At 48.0% G+C, this 19,407-nt stretch overlaps 1 protein-coding gene across 2 annotated transcripts in view; it reads left to right on the top strand.

Annotated features, from left to right (window-relative positions):
• The window catches only part of ADGRD1 (adhesion G protein-coupled receptor D1), a 1,069,475-nt gene that overhangs the window by 157,060 nt on the left and 893,008 nt on the right, over nucleotides 1-19,407 (top strand). For both annotated transcript variants that reach the window (XM_075341810.1, XM_075341809.1), the window contains 2 exons: nucleotides 10,222-10,280; nucleotides 18,625-18,780. In XM_075341810.1, coding sequence (XP_075197925.1) covers nucleotides 10,222-10,280; nucleotides 18,625-18,780 — 215 coding nt within the window. The remainder of the gene's footprint in view (nucleotides 1-10,221; nucleotides 10,281-18,624; nucleotides 18,781-19,407) is intronic.

Raw genomic sequence — 19,407 nt, 5'->3', positions numbered from 1 at the left:
TCAGTGCTGCTAGCGGTAACAGCGGTAACGCTGACAGACGCGTTACCATAGCAACGGTGCTCCCGGAGCCGCGGTTAGCGGTGACGTCACCGCTAACTGCGTTGCTATGGCAACGGTGATCTACGTTAATGACCGGCTGTGTCAGCCGGTCCCTAACGGAATGGGGAGTCGACCGTGTGCTAGAGCATATCACCGGTACACGCCGATACACAAATGTGCACCGTGTACCGGAGAGATGCACTCGCAGGTCCTACATGACGCGTCATAGTCATGTGACCAGTCTGTAGCCAATGAGATAATAGCCACATGACTGGTCACATGGCTATTTTGACGTCACGATAGGTCCTGCTTCTCTGCTGGCAGTGCCGGTCACCGGGAGGATCCAGCGATCATCGGATGGAATAGCGGCAGGAGACAAAGTGCAGGAGGGATCGCGGGGACCGGTAAGTGTTATGGCAATGTTTATTTACTGTATGTGTACAATTATAATGCATTTTTATGTGTTTGTGATTGCCTCCCCTTATAGCCTATTGGTTCGAGTTCGGTTCGTCGAACATTCGACGAACCGAACTTGAACGGGAGCTCCGTTCGGCGAACCGCCCTCGAACCGAAACGCGACCGGTTCGCTCATCTCTACTCCTGGGTAGCTTTGGCTGTATGCTTGGGGTCATTGTCCATCTGTACTATGAAGCGCCGTCCGATCAACTTTGCGGCATTTGGCTGAATCTGGGCTGAAAGTATATCCCGGTACACTTCAGAATTCATCCGGCTACTCTTGTCTGCTGTTATGTCATCAATAAACACAAGTGACCCAGTGCCATTGAAAGCCATGCATGCCCATGCCATCACGTTGCCTCCACCATGTTTTACAGAGGATGTGGTGTGCCTTGGATCATGTGCCGTTCCCTTTCTTCTCCAAACTTTCTTCTTCCCATCATTCTGGTACAGGTTGATCTTTGTCTCATCTGTCCATAGAATACTTTTCCAGAACTGAGCTGGCTTCATGAGGTGTTTTTCAGCAAATTTAACTCTGGCCTGTCTATTTTTGGAATTGATGAATGGTTTGCATCTAGATGAGAACCCTTTGTATTTACTTTCATGGAGTCTTCTCTTTACTGTTGACTTAGAGACAGATACACCTACTTCACTGAGAGTGTTCTGGACTTCAGTTGATGTTGTGAACGGGTTCTTCTTCACCAAAGAAAGTATGCGGCGATCATCCACCACTGTTGTCATCCGTGGACGCCCAGGCCTTTTTGAGTTCCCAAGCTCACCAGTCAATTCCTTTTTTCTCAGAATGTACCCGACTGTTGATTTTGCTACTCCAAGCATGTCTGCTATCTCTCTGATGGATTTTTTCTTTTTTTTCAGCCTCAGGATGTTCTGCTTCACCTCAATTGAGAGTTCCTTAGACCGCATGTTGTCTGGTCACAGCAACAGCTTCCAAATGCAAAACCACAGACCTGTAATCAACCCCAGACCTTTTAACTACTTCATTGATTACAGGTTAATGAGGGAGACGCCTTCAGAGTTAATTGCAGCCCTTAGAGTCCCTTGTCCAATTACTTTTGGTCCCTTGAAAAAGAGGAGGCTATGCATTACAGAGCTATGATTCCTAAACCCTTTCTCCGATTTGGATGTGAAAACTCTCATATTGCAGCTGGGAGTGTGCACTTTCAGCCCATATTATATATATATAATTGTATTTCTGAACATGTTTTTGTAAACAGCTAAAATAACAAAACTTGTGTCACTGTCCAAATATTTCTGGACCTAACTGTATATATATATATATATATATATATATATATATATTAGGTTTTTGCAATATTGCTCTGCTTAAAGAGGTTGTTCACATTGTTATCATTGATGGCCTATCCTTAGGATAGGTCATTGATGTCTGGATGGGGTATGACGCTGAGCGCTCCCATCTATCAGATGCTTTCGGTGCTGGCAGCGGTAGCAGGCGGCTGGAAATGCTCAGGGCAGAGCTGCCCCATCTTCTGATAGCAGTCAGGTACTGCACACCTGCCTCCTATTGATTTGAATAGGAAGCGGATGTGCAGTACCTTTCTGTGGCCGGTATCAGAAGATGGAGCAGCTTCAGAACTGAGCATTTCCGGCCATCTGTTTCCGCTGCTGACACCATGAGCAGCTAGCTTGCGGGGATGCTGGGTGTCGGACCCCTGCCAATCAGACATTGATGACCTATCCTAAGGCGGGCTTTGCACACTACGATATCGCAGGTGCGATGTCGGTTGGGTCAAATCGAAAGTGACGCACATTCGGCGTCGCTGTCGACATCGTAGTGTGTAAAGCCTTTTACATACGATTAACGAGCGCAAAAGCATTGTTATCGTATGATTGGTGTAGGGACTGACATTTCCATAATGTCGCTGCTGCGACGGTACGATGTTGTTCCTCGTTCCAGCAGGCAGCACACATCGCTGTGTGTGAAGCCGCTGGAGCGAGGAACATCTCCTAACTGCGGCCACCGGCTATGCGGAAGGAGGTTGGCGGGATGTTTACGTCCCGCTCATCTCCGCCCCTCCGCTTCTATTGGCTGCCTGCCGTGTGACGTCGCTATGACGCCACACAACCCGCCCCCTTAGTAAGGAGGCGGTTCGCCAGCCAGAGCGACGTCGCAGGGCAGGTGAGTGCATGTGAAGCTGCCATAGCGATAATGTTCGCTACGGCAGCTATCACAAGATATCGCACCTGCGACGGGGGCAGGGACTATCGCTGCAGCGTCGGTAACACATTGTTACCAATGTCGCAACGTGCAAAGCCCGCCTAAGGAAAGGCCATCAATGTTAAAGTAGTGGACAACCTCTTTAAAAAACTGGGACTGTAGCTATTACCTGCACAGTAGTTGGCATTAAGCTGCGTTGTGAAAAAGATGCAGCACTCTTAAAACGTCTTGCCTGCTAAACCACAGATTTATAAGTGCCAGTACATCCTAGTGATATGCCGTTATTTACCATGGTGTTAAAACCTTTGTAAATTCAACGTCACCATATGTGAAAGGATCCCTAACTGCTGAAAAATAGAAAGTATGTAGACCTCTTATTAAATTCTAAACAATGCGGATTTAGCAGCACAATCTTAGGAATTGCATGACTGATCTGGGTTTTGAAAAACACATCCAGAATTAGGCTTTTTTTTTGGGATCTCTCAACTTCCTTTTGACAATACACCACAGTGATACTGGGGTTATTAAACCAGGTATTGGTACTTTTGGCAGTGTGGACAGGTGCCAAGTCCTGCTGGAGTATGAAATTTCCATCTCTAAAAAGCTTGTCGGCAGAGGGAAGCATGAAGTGCTCTAAAATTTCCTGGTAGACGGCTGCGCTGACTTTGGTCTTGATAAAACACAGTGGACCTACACCAGCAGATGACATGGCTCCTCAAACCATCACTGATTGTGGAAACTTCACACTAGGCCTCAAGCAGCTTGGCTTTTGGCCTCTCCACTCTTACTCCAGACTCTGGGACCTTGACTTCGAAATGAAATTCAAAACTTACTTTTATCTGAAAACAACACCTTGGACCACTGAGCAACAGTCCACTTCTTTTTCTCCTTGGCTCAGGTAAGACTCTTCTGGCGTTGTCTATTGGTCAAGAGTGGCTTGACACAAGGAATCTGACAGTTGTAGCCCATGTCCTGCATACATCTGTGTGTGGTGGCTCTTGAAGCACTGACTCTAGCAACAGTCCACTTCTTGTGAATGTCCCCCAAATTTTTGAATGGCCTTTTCTTAACAATCATATCAAGACTGTGGTTATCCCTGTTGCTTGTGCACCTTTTTGTACCACACTTTTTCCTTCCACTCAACTTGCCATTGATATGCTGGGATACTGCACTCTGTGACTAGCCAGTGTCTTTAGCAATGACCTTTTGTGACTTACCCTCCTTGTGGAGTGTGTCAATGATTGCCTTCTGGATATCTGTCAAGTCAGCAGTCTTCCCCATGATTGTGTAGCCTACTGAACCAGACTAGGGGAACATTTTAAACGCTTTGAAAGCCTTTGCAGGTGTTTTGTGGTAATTATTCTAATTTTCTGAGACAATGACTTTTGGGTTTTCATTGGTTGTAAGCCATAAATATCAACATTAACAGAAATAAACACTTGAAATAGATCACTCTGTTTGTAATGACTCTATATGATATATGTGTTTCCTTTTTTGTATTGAATTACTGAAATAAATTAACTTTTTGATAATATTCAAATTTATTGAGATGCACTTGTATATAGATCAGACTGATGGGTTACATTTTACATTGGCTTTATTGACGCTCTTTGTCATACTGTTTTCACACTTTTATATATACATTCATTTCCTTGGGCTTGTAACAATGTTTTCTTTATAGTTTAGAAATATTTTTTCATTCACACTTTGCCCCCAAGAATATGTGCTCGTCATAGATCCTTTATTATTCCCTATACTTAAGTCACACTATACAGTTTACCACCGTCCTCTAGATAATATTTACCTTTGAAAACACCACTATTCAATGCAGGAAAAACTGATGTAATAGTAAAGGTGACGTTATGTAAAGTTGTGACAAATAACGTATTAGAAGATTTTAATTTCTATATGCTTTTTAGTTATTATAGAGAAAAAACGGGATAAACATCAGATTATACTTTTTCTAGGCAAAAGCTACAACTAAATGGAACATTTTGAAAGAAATCGTACAATACTTATAAAAAAACATATATTTTCCCTTATAAAGGAAGTCTGAAAGTGGTATCTCCGCTGCTGCACTTCTGCAGATGTGTCTCTGCAGCTGGAGAACGGTTCAGCCAGCGCAGGATTCAGGAATTTCCGCACTGCTCTCCTGTTGGCACTTATTAAACATGCACGAGAACGATTATTCTTTGTGCTAATATTAACCTTTGTAGCACCAGCAATTTTATAGTCCAGAATAGCATAAAATATTACATCACATGTTTTTTCATTCTTTTTAGAACAGTCTTAAAGGAAACCTGTCACTTTGCTTTGTCCCCCTAAACTACACCTATTCCTTTATTAGATTATTCTCAGTATGCTCTGTGGGGTATTGTAATGCCTAACAGCCATGGCATTGTTCATAAAAACAACTTTTAATGTGGTAGTGCTTTCTTTCCTCCTCCCAATCAAAGTAAATTCAGAAGAAGGAACCGGGTATCTTGCCGCACTAACAACCACACCAGGATGTAATACATTATTTCATGTCTTTATTCTTTAGGTACAGGACAATGCGTTTCGGAGGTCACAGCCTCCTTCCTCAGGACAACACCACTCTCTTTTCGCTCCGTGTGCTATCCGTTAAAAAAAAAATCAACAGCCCTCGGACCAATGTTATTCAATGGGGCAGCGCTGGTTATTTTTTTCACTGACAGAATCTGTGTGTGGTAAAAAATGGCAGCATGATGCTTTTCCTCAAGAATTTAGCTGAGGCTCAACCATTAAAGTCTATGGGTGCAAAAAAAAATTGGATGCCACAGTATAGAATCTGATTTTCTCAGATACATTGCAATTCTGTAACATAAACTGTAAATTCTCCTGTAGTAAATGTTTAAAAGCTTATTCTGTAAAAATAGAATCCAGATTGCACACAAATAACAAGTAAGAAAAAAGTGTCCCACTTTTCTGGATGAAATTCTGAACGATATTTCTATATGTTTCAACAAAGTTAAGAGACAATACTGGATCTCATAATACAATTACAGTTAGGTCCAGAAATATTTGGACAGTGACACAATTTTCGCGAGTTGGGCTCTGCATGCCACCACATTGGATTTGAAATGAAACCTCTACAACAGAATTCAAGTGCAGATTGTAATGTTTAATTTGAAGGTTTGAACAAAAATATCTGATAGAAATTGTAGGAATTGTACACATTTATTTACAAACACTCCACATTTTAGGAGGTCAAAAGTAATTGGACAAATAAACCAAACCCAAACAAAATATTTTTATTTTCAATATTTTGTTGCGAATCCTTTGGAGGCAATCACTGCCTTAAGTCTGGAACCCATGGACATCACCAAACGCTGGGTTTCCTCCTTCTTAATGCTTTGCCAGGCCTTTACAGTCGCAGCCTTCAGGTCTTGCTTGTTTGTGGGTCTTTCCGTCTTAAGTCTGGATTTGAGCAAGTGAAATGCATGCTCAATTGGGTTAAGATCTGGTGATTGACTTGGCCATTGCAGAATGTTCCACTTTTTTGCACTCATGAACTCCTGGGTAGCTTTGGCTGTATGCTTGGGGTCATTGTTCATCTATACTATGAAGCGCCGTCCGATCAACTTTGCGGCATTTGGCTGAATCTGGGCTGAAAGTATATCCATGTACACTTCAGAATTCATCCGGCTACTCTTGTCTGCTGTTATGTCATCAATAAACACAAGTGACCCAGTGCCATTGAAAGCCATGCATGCCCATGCCATCACATTGCCTCCACCATGTTTTACAGAGGATGTGGTGTGCCTTGGATCATGTGCCGTTCCCTTTCTTCTCCAAACCTTTTTCTTCCCATCATTCTGGTACAGGTTGATCTTTGTCTCATCTGTACCCGACTGTTGATTTTGCTACTCCAAGCATGTCTGCTATCTCTCTGATGGATTTTTTCTTTTTTTTTCAGCCTCAGGATGTTCTGCTTCACCTCAATTGAGAGTTCCTTAGACCGCATGTTGTCTGGTCACAGCAACAGCTTCCAAATGCAAAACCACACAGCTGTAATCAACCCCAGACCTTTTAACTACTTCATTGATTACAGGTTAACGAGGGAGACGCCTTCAGAGTTAATTGCAGCCCTTAGAGTCCCTTGTCCAATTACTTTTGGTCCCTTGAAAAAGAGGAGGCTATGCATTACAGAGCTATGATTCCTAAACCCTTTCTCCGATTTGGATGTGAAAACTCTCATATTGCAGCTGGGAGTGTGCACTTTCAGCCCATATTATATATAATTGTATTTCTGAACATGTTTTTGTAAACAGCTAAAATAACAAAACTTGTGTCACTGTCCAAATATTTCTGGCCCTGACTGTATATGGCAAAGGCTTCATAAAGCATAATGAACCAACAGACATAAGAAGTCTTTTAGAACTGCCAATTAAATACCCCTTATTTCTCTAACACTAGTGAAGTGATGTGCCAGGGAGGCCTCTGGCTGTGTAGTCGTGGCTTCAAGGCACACCCCTGGCTCCATCACTCCTTTAATGTTGGGGGCTAGCTGGCTGAGACAATGGAGATCAGTATCTTCGTTGGAGAGTGTACAAACAGTCCTCAGGCAGAAGTTGCTTGCAATAAAAGATAACATTTATTGGCACCATACAAATCCGGTCAGCACAATCCGGCAGTTTCTGTGGAGCTGGGGACAACCTGTCCTAACGCGCCCTCTAGTGGGGATATGCCCTGGGTACTCCGCTTCTCCGGGCTCCCACTTCTGGGTCAAGCACACACCGGACCCACACCAGCGGAATCAGACCTTTGAGGTTGCGTACTCCTCCGTTGCTCCGGCGTCCCCTGATGTTCCGCTCATACACACTGCCACGGATGGTCACACACGGCTGTCCCGGATCCGACTCCCTTCCACACACACAGACCTTCCCTAGTCATACAGCCGACTCCTCCTCCCCGGTGGCAACAGCCGTCCCACCCGGCCACTAGGGGGTGCCCTAACATTAAAATACAATACAATATAAAAGAATATAACACTTTTAATAATAACGTTTCCGGGATAACTATGCTTTCTTTTGCAGGGGGTCTGCTCACCCACTGCATACCTCCCCTCTTAAAACCCGAGCCTCCCGGCAAGGCTCTCAACTATAAACACACATTAAAACACAAAAAAAACCTGTTAGGTTAGTCCACAACAACAGTGGCGCTCCCGGTCCTTGGGGCGCTCGGAGGCGCAGCAGCGCTCCCGGTCTCTAGGTAGCGCCCGGAGGCTTAGCAGCGCTCCCGGTCTTTAGGTGGCGCCCGGAGGCTTCAACAGCGCTCCCGGTCTTTAGGTGGCGCCCGGAGGCTTCAACAGCGCTCCCGGTCTTTAGGTGGCGCCCGGAGGCTTAACAGCGCTCCCGGTCTTTAGGTGGCGCCCGGAGACGCAACAGGAATAACAACTTGTAACAGAACTTCTGCCGGTTAAACAACAGCACCGGACTTCAAACAGGTGGACGGTAGGGACTTACTCTGGGGGCCAGGCCCGCTTCCACTCCTCCGCTTGTGCCTGGATGTAAGCTCCCAGAGACTGTCCCGGCTGGCGGCGGATCCTCCGAAAGGACATGGGGGCAAACGGTGGCTCCGCTAACGCAGCTGCTTCTGCTCCCGGCGGCGGTGGTGGCGTCGCTGCCCGGGGTGGTTGTGGTGCAGGTGGCGGCACATCTAAAACGATGACCGGCTTGTTGGTAACGCTTTGGGTCACCACTACCACTGGGGGAACCTTCTCCGGGTCAGCGTTCGGGCCAGATGATGCTTCCGGGGCAGCGGCCAAGGTGGGCCGGGGTTGAGAGGGTGCGGACGAGACCGGTCTGGGATGGCTCCGGCGCCGCTCCTGCAGTTCCTCCCACTCCAACTCCTGCTGCCACTGTTCCGCTTCCCGGGCGGTCGGCATTCGGGAGACGCCAACAGCAAACAGACCGCGGCTTCCTGCGTCCGGCAAGAACTGAACTTTCTCGCCCGGCCAAAGAGTATGGAGTCGTTTGGGCAGTCCTTCCACATCGAGATGAACTCTATTATAGAAGTAGTCATCTCCGGTCTCTACTTCTCGGATGAATCCGTACCCCTCCTGCTGGTTAAACTTTACTACCACCCCGGTAGTAAACTGCAGAGCCAGCTCTTCTCCGCCGGGACCGGCCAACATCTCCCGGAATGTGGTTTCGGCCACCAGACGTTCCCGGACAGGGTCAGGCACCGGGGACGGAGCTCTGGGGTAGGGTACGGAGGGCGGAACGATGACCGGCTCCCAGACAAAGCCCAGGTGGTCTACTTCCAACTGCTCAGCGAGCTCTTCGGCCGGCACTCCATATGAGGTGGTTGGAGTAGCAGCGGCGGCACCCGGCTGTGGAGGCTCCCAAGGGGCGTGCGTGGCATATGTGGCCCGGACCTCCGTGATGGTGCCTCCGGTCTTTGCATCCCACGTTGTTTTCCAGGATACTTTCTCAGGCCGTGTGGAACCTCCCGGTCCGATTGGCAGGTCCACAAGAGATGCCTCGCTGGCGGTAGCAAACTTAGGCCGTCCCCGGCCTAGGCTGACCAGAGCCATGGTGGTGGCCAGCTCCTCTGGTTGCCCCGACATGTTCATCTCTGTTTCCTGTATGTCCAGTAGCGGCGGAGTCGATGCTGAGACTGAGGAAAGAGGAGGCGGGCCTTCGTTTCCCGCTCTTAAACAGAATCCTCCCCCAGCCTCACGCATCATCTTGACTCCTCCGCGGCGGTACTTCTTTTTCTTCCGAACACCGCCCACTTCGTATGTCTTCAATGCCCTGGAACTGGCGCCTCCCCTCTTTGGGCGGAGTACTCCGTGCCTCTTCCTCGGCACCGGCCAGCCCCAGGCTCTTCTTTTGGCGCCAATTTTTCGCGCCTTTTCTTCCACTTCACAGATAACGGCTCCCTCGCCGCCATCTTGTGCCCGGTCCAACGCCGTGGGCAGCACTTCTTCATCCCACCATGGGACTGGAAACCTTCGCTCATAGCCCGGATACGGTGCACTCGGCACCACTTGATCTCCGGCTTCTTGGGTTCCTGGCAGGGGAATCGGATCCTGCCGACTACGCCACATGAAGTGATGTGCCAGGGAGGCCTCTGGCTGTGTAGTGGCTAAGAAACTATGGATAGATACGCGATGTGTAGACCTGTGGGGGTTTTCTTTCACCCTCCTGTGTCTGTCTGAACTTGGTTTTATCATACCACTTTGTAATTATTATTCCCCCTTAATGGCTCTAATGACTTTTTGTAGCAATAAAAATGTTTTTTATATGCATTTTCTTGTTATACTCCATTGAAGAGAAATAAGGGGTATTTAATTGGCAGTTCTAAAAGACTTCTTATGTCTGTTGGTTCATGATATTTCTATATGGTCGTGTGAACGAGTCTGTAAGAAAATCCATCAAATCCTACCTGTTTAATCTCCTGTGTTAATGTGTGCCATTAAATGATGCTGATCTGAGCCCTAAAGTGCTATATTACTCCTTCTAACCCTGATGCACCTATAGTAATTGTCAATTTCTTGTCAGGGGGTGAAGCTTATCCTACTGCAACAATATCCAGTGCTCCAGGAACATTACACCCAACGGTAAGAGCAATGGGGGGGTATTCTGTTGGTAAAGTTTGGGAGATTTCTTAACAGCTTGCACAGGTCCCATATATTTATTACTCTGTTAATACCCTGCCTAGGTATTTTTATTGTCTAATTGATTTCTGTATGTGGCCCCAAATGTTTTTTATAACTATGCTGGCGATATACAAATTAGTGAGCAAATAGTTGTGGGGGCTTTGTTTCCCCCCTCACTAATCATCCCACTAATTATGTTATCATGTCTCTGTGGGCATGAGTGTGTAACGGTCTCGGGAACAGCGCGTATTGTGGCAGACTTATGCTTTCCTAAACACCGTATACATGAATCCCTGGGTGTGTGCACATGTACAGGTGGAATTGGTGCCACTTTCAGACTACATACAGCTGAACCTTGGGACAAGTTGGGACCATTCATCTTCCAGAGGAATAAGCCAGATGTTAATAAAATAGACTCGTGTTTACAGGTCGTTAAATTTATGTACAATAGCTAATAGGCTGAACAATTGGCCGTTTTTGGCTTTGATGGAGTATGCTTAAAATAGAAGCCCTACTACAAAAATAAACTCTATTTGTGGATCATCATACTAATAATATCCTGAAATAGAGCTTGGGCAGCCCTTTTGGGATATGTAACTTTTATTGGAGTATGTTGCTGTAAACCCCGGACGTTTATAGTCACATGTTGGTTAGTTAATTAAATGAATATCAAACCCTCTTCCCTCCCATAATCCAGCCCATCCATCTGCCGGAGTCAGTGATTGGAACTTGTGTTAGTTAAATAATGAATATTTATCCCCTTCCCTGCCTACCCATCTATGGCGGGTGTCAGTGATTCACTCAGACTGTCATCGCAGGTTTACAGCCCAATGCTCTCACTGGCTGGCATCTCGTCCCACCTTATTGTGAGAGCTGCATATAAATACATGCTGACATGCTCAGGTCAGAAGAGCCACAGGCCAATGCGAGCATTGCGCTGCCATCCTGTGATGATAGTCTGAGTGAATCACTGACACCCGCCACAGAGTGATAATCGGGGAAGCGGGTGAATATTCATTATTTCATTAACAGAAGTATCAGTCACTCATGCTAGTAAAAGGGTGGGTAGTATTATGGAAGGGAAGAAGGGTGAATATTTATTCCATTAACTAAGCAGCATGTGATTACAGTATAAACTTCCAGTGCTTATCATCATACATGTTATGGGTGGGGGAAGGGGTGAATATTCATTTTTCAATTACCTACATCAGAGATTCCAAATGATAGAACTTTTTACCATAATCTGCGGGATCAGATTGTCTAAATTGCCTGGTTATGTTAATAAAGGTAGCTAGACCACAACAGTAGGTTCTCGCTCTGAAGAGGAAACATTACCAATCTTCTTGGAAAATTAGAAAATCCCCAATATCTTGTGTAATGGGATCAACAATTCAGACTGCATCATTAATGTAGAAATGGATTTGAATACTGTTTCAGCAATTGCCCACAAGGGGGCAGTGTCAGACTGTGCAATCACAAACACAGAGCTGGGAAATCCCCTACTGAAGCTTATGTGTGAAAACCAGGAAGAAAAAAAAGTGAGGGAAGGTTGTTCAGCTCCAGAGCTCAGCCAGAGGAGAGCTGCGTGTGGTCTCCCTGAACAGAGGGCTCTTTTGCCACCGGAGTCTTGGAGAAATCACCCTGTGGAAGTGGTTTCTGCCATTCCCGGTCTGCAGGACTTTGTTTTCACCAAGGATCTAACCGGACTGCAGAGCATCGCAACCAGAGTGTAAGTGCAGGGGCTGTGACCTCCCGTCTTCTGCTCGGCGTGCCCCGGGACTAAAAGACTGATTAGAATCCGTTACCAGCGGGGGAAGATCAAAGGAAAAGACCGAGGAGCTGCATCCCTTCAGCGCTGCACCAGGACCCATCATCGTGAGACTCCAGGCCTGCGACGTGGGAGCGGCATCTTCTTCCGGGATAGACTGGTACGTGATTGTAGGGAAAGTTAGGGAAAGTTGCCGCCATTTCTTTGTTGTTGTTTTTCCTTTCTTCTTGCTGCGTACCCGGAAGGAGTGAAAATCCAGGGACTCCACTATACTCATGTGCGCAGATAGTTCGGTTGATTGTATTATAAATATGTTTCCTAGTAAAGAAATGTTACTACCGGTAAAATCTGAGTATGGGGATTTTGTTGGAATAGAGCATACACACACACCCGCGGCCCTACCACCGGTCGCTTCATGTGGCGTAGTCGGCAGGATGTGTGACCAACAAAATCATCCCCCGGTAGTAACTTATAACCGGACAGCTCCCCCGCCGTCTATTGTCAATCAGGTGAGGAAGTTTGACGGACGGAACTATCCTGTAACTGAATGGACTGAACAACTTAAGATAGTGGGGGAAATGTATAACACTGATCCTAAGACCTTAGCAGAAATGGCCATGCTAACATTAGAAGGGGAAGCGTGGACGACAGTCAGGCTGGAGACGGTTAGGGGCCAGCGTACGTTGGATGACTTGGTGCGGGTGCTGGAGAACACCTATGGGCCGACCACATATGCGGGAACATTGCGCTATATGTTCTTCCGGCGTACTCAATTCGAGTCGGAGGACATTCCTCAATATGCCAATGCCCTTCAAGTGCTACTAGAACAAGTCGGTAGAAACGAAGAACAGATAGCTAGTACGGGCACCCGTGACCTGGTGTTGAGAGATCAGTTCGTGACCGGATTGAGAGACCCGTACCTTAACCGCTCATTGCAAGATCTACTCCGGATAAATCCGGCCTTTACGTTCGCTGAGGCCAAACAAGAAGCTATAGAACGTTCAAGGGGACCTGTCGTGGAGACACAGACATATACCGCGGCTTGCAGGTCCATATCTGGTATCGGGACTCCGAACTGCAACACGGAAGAACTGAAACAGATGGTGGCAGAGTTGCAGAAACAGGTGTTACAGCTCACCTTAAACCAACAGGCGGGCCGGCAAGCGAGACAACAACCCAGCCGGCCGATGGGAAGATGCTGGACATGCGGCGATCCCCGCCATAGAGCTAACCGTTGCCCCCAGAACTTTCAAGCTCCTCCACAGTCCGATCTACCAGAACCAGCAAGTCATGTCCCACAACAGTGGCCGCCTTTAAACTAGACGCCCCTGCCAAAGAGGCTCACTCGGCAGGGGATGCCAAAGAGAGGGGTGTAGGAAAACAGAGCCAGCCACGGAACAAACTTGCATCAAATAGCCCCACCCTGGAAGTATTACTGGAAGGGATCGCCGTACAAGGGTTAATGGATACTGGGTCTCAGGTATCCACCATCTCCGAGCAGTTCTACGAAGAATGTCTAAAGCCGCGGGTTGCCTATGACCCTGATACCGCCATCAAGATCAAAGCAGCCAATAATCTACCCATTCCGGTGACGGGAGTTGCCTGGATGAACACCAAAATCTGTGGCCAAGATCTCGGGAAGAGAGGGATAATCGTGGTCAGGGAAGGCTTTGGATCAGAAACGCCCATGATTATTGGGATGAACATCTTGAAAGACCTGAATCTGGTGTTGTTTACCAAGAAGGGGCCCAAGTACTGGCAAGAAGTGACCGCACATAGGGCCACCCGCCGTGCCTTTCAGCAAGTGGTCCGGATCTGCAACCTCCAGCGAATGACAGAAGAACAACTGCCGCTGGCCACGGTCACCGTACCCCGCCATACTAGGATCACCTTACCAGCTGGGAAAGAGACAGTTATCTCACTACCCCTTAGCACCATGAGACAGCTTGAAGGCGTGGAGGTGCTGATTGAGCCGCGCTCCCCGAAGGAAGGGAAGCTGAATCCACTAGTCGCTCGAACTCTAGCAGTAGTGAGAAAGGGAAGAATTCCTGTCAGGCTGGGCAACACGGCTAACGTGAGCGTTGACCTAGATGCCGGGACACAGCTCGCCCAAGTCTACGCTCTAACCGAAGAGGTGAACCCTATGAGCCCCCTCCAGTTTGTACCGTCTACAGAGGGAGATTGGACAGTGACGGTCTCTGCCATGGCCGCTGTCGCGGGTGACACCAACGCGGGGCGAGAACTACGAGAGAAGTGTCAGTTGGACGTATCCCAATACTCCAAACGGGAGGTGTCCCAGGTGGAAGAGCTACTTCAAGAGCATCAGGCGTCCTTTGCCCGGCATGACACCGACTTTGGGTGCACCACCAGTATCAAGCACGAAATCCCCACCGGTGACACTGCTTCTATCCGTGAAAGGTACCGCCAAATTCCTCCCCAGCAATACCAAGAAGTGAAAAATCTCCTGAATTCCATGTTACACGCGGGAGTGGTACGAGAAAGCCAGAGCCCCTGGGCGGCACCGGTAGTGTTAGTCAAGAAGAAGGACGGATCCCTGAGATTCTGTGTGGACTACCGCCGTTTGAATGCTTGCACCATCCGGGACTCGTACCCTTTGCCAAGGATCGAAGAATCCCTGACAGCCCTGAAGAAAGCCAAATACTTCTCTTCGTTGGATCTGGCCAGCGGATATTGGCAGGTACCTATGCATGAGAAAGATAGAGAGAAGACTGCTTTCATCTTACCCATGGGCCTGTACGAGTTCGACCGGATGCCCTTTGGTCTGAACAACGCGCCGGGGACTTTCCAGCGGCTGATGGAGCGCTGCTTGGGAGACTTCAACTTCGACTTCACCCTCATCTACCTGGACGACATTGTAGTCTATTCGGCCCCATTTCAAGAACACCTGCAGCAGCTGGGCCGTGTGTTCAGTAGGTTGAGAGAACATGGCCTGAAGTTGAAACCCAGCAAGTGCCGTCTTCTGCAGCCCGAGATCAATTACCTGGGCCACCGGATCTCAGACGAAGGTGTCCAGCCATCTTCAGAGAAGATAGCCGCCGTACGGGATTGGCCGCAGCCCACAAATGTCAAGGAGGTCAGGGCTTTCCTGGGGTTGGCCGGCTACTACCGCCGGTTCGTCAAAAACTTCACCCGACTTGCTGCACCCTTGCATGACCTGCTTCGAGGGACCACCAACAGCCCCAGAGGATGACCCATCAGCTGGGGACCCAGCCAGGAAGAGTCCTTCCAAGCCCTAAAGGGTGTCTTAACGTCTCCCCTCATCCTGGCATATGCGGACTACAACCTGCCCTTTCAACTACACACCGATGCCAGTCTACAGGGTCTAGGGGCAGTGCTCTCACAGGTACAAGAAGGCAAGGAACGGGTCATAGCCTATGCCAGTCGGTCCCTACATGAGGGCGAGAAGAACCCAACCAATTATAGCTCGTTCCGGCTGGAGCTGTTGGCCCTAACGTGGGCTATGGCGGAGAAATTTGCAGGGTACCTCACGGGGACCGAAGTACTAGTCCTGACCGATAACAACCCGTTGGCCCACTTAGAAAATGCGAAGCTCAGAGTCATGGAGCAGCGTTGGATGGCTCGGCTCTCCAAGTTCAATTACAAGATCAAATATAGGGCTGGAGCTGAGAATCAAAATGCGGACAGCCTGTCTAGAGTGTCATACCCCTTACTCAACCGAGACCGGGATGAAGAATTAGAAGGGGACGAGACGCCTGACTTTGCAAAGCTCGCCCAACAGATGGTGGATTACCGCCAGTTCGTTGTGGGCGAAGCTGGAACTCCAGTGGGAGTCGCCTTGCCACCCCAGGAGTGGTGCAGGATCCAGGACCAGAACCCTGAATGGGCTCTACTCAAACAATGGGTGAAGCGGCAGCAGAAGCCTCCCGCCGATATACGGGCACGACTGTCTACCGGGACCTTGACCCTGCTCAGTCAGTGGGACCGGCTGATTCTGAGAGAAGGAGTGCTATATCGGAAGGTTCTCTTGTCGCACATGCTGGAGGAATGCACACAAGTTGTGGTGCCTGATCAATTGGCCCGTGAGATGGTGGCCCAAGCCCACAAAAGGAATGGACACTTCGGAATAGACAAGACCTTTCGTTGGATTCAACAGTCCATCTATTGTCCGGGGCTCCGCAAGCTGGTTGAAGACATCTGCCAGACCTGTCGCACCTGCGAACTACACAAGTCCCCTGAGCAGCGTGCACCTGTTCAGACAATTAAAACATCCAGGCCCCTTGAGCTGTTGATGGTGGACTATCTGCTGATTGGGACGGCGAGCAGTGGCTATCAGTACTGTCTAGTCATGGTGGATCACTTCACAAAATTCGCTGTCGCTGTCGCTACCAAAGACCAGACGGCTGAATCGGCTGCTCGGGCCATCTGTCGACAGTTCATCCATGTCTACGGGTGCCCGGAGAGGTTGCACTCCGACCAGGGGGCTTGTTTCAAAGGCCGAGTCATCGAAGAGCTGCATCGGATGTATGGGATCCAGAAGTCGAGGACCACTCCTTACCACCCACAAGGGAACGGTGCATGTGAATGCTTCAACCGGACCCTACTCCAGCTGATCCGCACCTTGGCCAATGATAAGAAAGACCAATGGCCCCAATTCCTTCCTGATCTAGTATGGGCCTACAACAACCAGGTCCACTCTGTGACTGGCTACACCCCACACACCCTTCTCTTTGGCCGCCCCGGAAAAGGGGTCCATGACCTGAACCTATTCCGCCCTGGAGATGATGTCTGCCATAACTACCCCTCCTGGCTAAATGCTCACCGACAGAAGATGGAGACTGTACACCGGCTGGTGAGCCAACAAATCCGGGGCCAGATACATGCTGACCCACTCCCCGTGCAAGAGCAGCCCTTGAAGTTGGGACAGCTAGTCCTGCTCCGTATCAAGAAGCCCCAAGGGAAACTTCGAGCCAAGTGGGAGACTGAGGTCTACCGGGTAATCGAACGCCCCTATCCCAACGGGCATGTATACCGAGTGCGGGGTGAAGACAGTCGCAGCATCCACACTGTGCACCGAAATATGTTGCGTCCCTGCCGATCACAGCCTGACTCCCCTACCACAGTACCCGGAGGGGGTGACGCTACCAACACGACTGACGTCACGGACGTTTCCCAGCATAGTGATCACATTGACTCTGAGATCGGTGACCCACCTACACAACCCAGTTCTTCCCCCGGAGTGCTGACTGAAGTGGGGCGTAAAGACAGTGACAGGGAGGGGAACAACCGACCCTTGAGACGCACTGACCGCACCACTGCTGGGATCCCGCCCGGGCGGTCTTACAGGGACCAGTATGTATGGCCCACTTCTCAACCAACCCCTGTGACATCTGCAGTCATCGCTGCCTGGGAACCGACGGTAGTTGACAGGGACTGCCAACCTTTAAGTGGGGGGGTATGTAATGGGATCAACAATTCAGACTGCATCATTAATGTAGAAATGGATTTGAATACTGTTTCAGCAATTGCCCACAAGGGGGCAGTGTCAGACTGTGCAATCACAAACACAGAGCTGGGAAATCCCCTACTGAAGCTTATGTGTGAAAACCAGGAAGAAAAAAAAGTGCGGGAAGGTTGTTCAGCTCCAGAGCTCAGCCAGAGGAGAGCTGCGTGTGGTCTCCCTGAACAGAGGGCTCTTTTGCCACCGGAGTCTTGGAGAAATCACCCTGTGGAAGTGGTTTCTGCCATTCCCGGTCTGCAGGACTTTGTTTTCACCAAGGATCTAACCGGACTGCAGAGCATCGCAACCAGAGTGTAAGTGCAGGGGCTGTGACCTCCCTTCTTCTGCTCGGCGTTCCCCGGGACTAAAAGACTGATTAGAATCCGTTACCAGCGGGGGAAGATCAAAGGAAAAGACCGAGGAGCTGCATCCCTTCAGCGCTGCACCGGGACCCATCATCGTGAGACTCCAGGCCTGCGACGTGGGAGCGGCATCTTCTTCCGGGATAGACTGGTACGTGATTGTAGGGAAAGTTAGGGAAAGTTGCCGCCATTTCTTTGTTGTTGTTTTTCCTTTCTTCTTGCTGCGTACCCGGAAGGAGTGAAAATCCAGGGACTCCACTATACTCATGTGCGCAGATAGTTCGGTTGATTGTATTATAAATATGTTTCCTAGTAAAGAAATGTTACTACCGGTAAAATCTGAGTATGGGGATTTTGTTGGAATAGAGCATACACACACACCCGCGGCCCTACCACCGGTCGCTTCATCTTGTTAGATTGGCAGTCTGGGTTTGGCTTAAATATTCAGTATTTTATGCTGTTACCTACTCAGATTGCCTATGGTTAGCGAAGAACATTACAGTAATAAGCAAAAGCTAAACAGTTCAACCAACATTTTTTTTTTTTATGTCTTATTAAATTTCCATTGGATTTTGTATTTGAAACAATGATTTGTATCAAAAGTGAATACACATTTCAGTAGTGAAATATCTTGTTTCAGGTTGTGTCAGTTGGATGACTGATATTTTCATACGATCTTTCTTATGTTATTACCAGGTCTCCACTGATGCCTATGATCTCATTCTAACAAATCTGACCCAAGAAAGAAGACAATCTTCCCACTCACAGCCTGTCATAGGCTACTTAGAAGTTGTCTCACAGATCCTGCCCAATAAATCCTTGACGAAAGACACAGCCGGCAATTTGACTCAGGTAACTCTACCTATTCTATAGGGCTGATTCAGAAATCTGTATCTACATTCCCATCTGCTGTGACGGATTCTACAGGACTGTCGGAAATCTCAACAGTATGCTAGAGTCTATGTATGCTATAGAGAAATAATGAAAATATGGGCATATCAGACTAAACTAAAATGTAAATGAGATAATTGGTGCTTGAAGGGGTTATCTGACAGGCAAATATTGGTGAATATGGAATTTAATCAATCCTTGCCTAAAACAAATTTCACCCATTGAAGTGTTAAAAATTAATTTGAGTTTGCAACATTCATATAAATAATACATTATAAACATTACTAATATTTATACATGTGATTTCCAGTGCAAATCAATTGCCCCAAATGTGCTTTTATAAATGATTCACCTTACAAATATACTTCATATATTAAGAGATCTCTTTTCAGTTTATACCCAACACAGTACTGCATTTGTAGTCTCAACACTTGCTTGTTTCAAAAGAATCGGTTATAGAGGTTGGCTAGCTAGTTAACATTGATAGCCTATCCTATAGGCTACGACGCCCCACACCTCCGCTGATCAGCTGTTCTCAGTGTCGGCGGCAGCAGCAGGCAGCCAGAAATGCTCAGTTCTAAAGCTTTC

The sequence above is a fragment of the Anomaloglossus baeobatrachus genome, chromosome 1 (genome assembly GCF_048569485.1).
Source record: "Anomaloglossus baeobatrachus isolate aAnoBae1 chromosome 1, aAnoBae1.hap1, whole genome shotgun sequence".
NCBI lineage: Eukaryota > Metazoa > Chordata > Amphibia > Anura > Aromobatidae > Anomaloglossus > Anomaloglossus baeobatrachus.
Note: the sequence above shows the minus strand (reverse complement) of the source record. Positions and strands in the feature narration are given on the sequence as shown.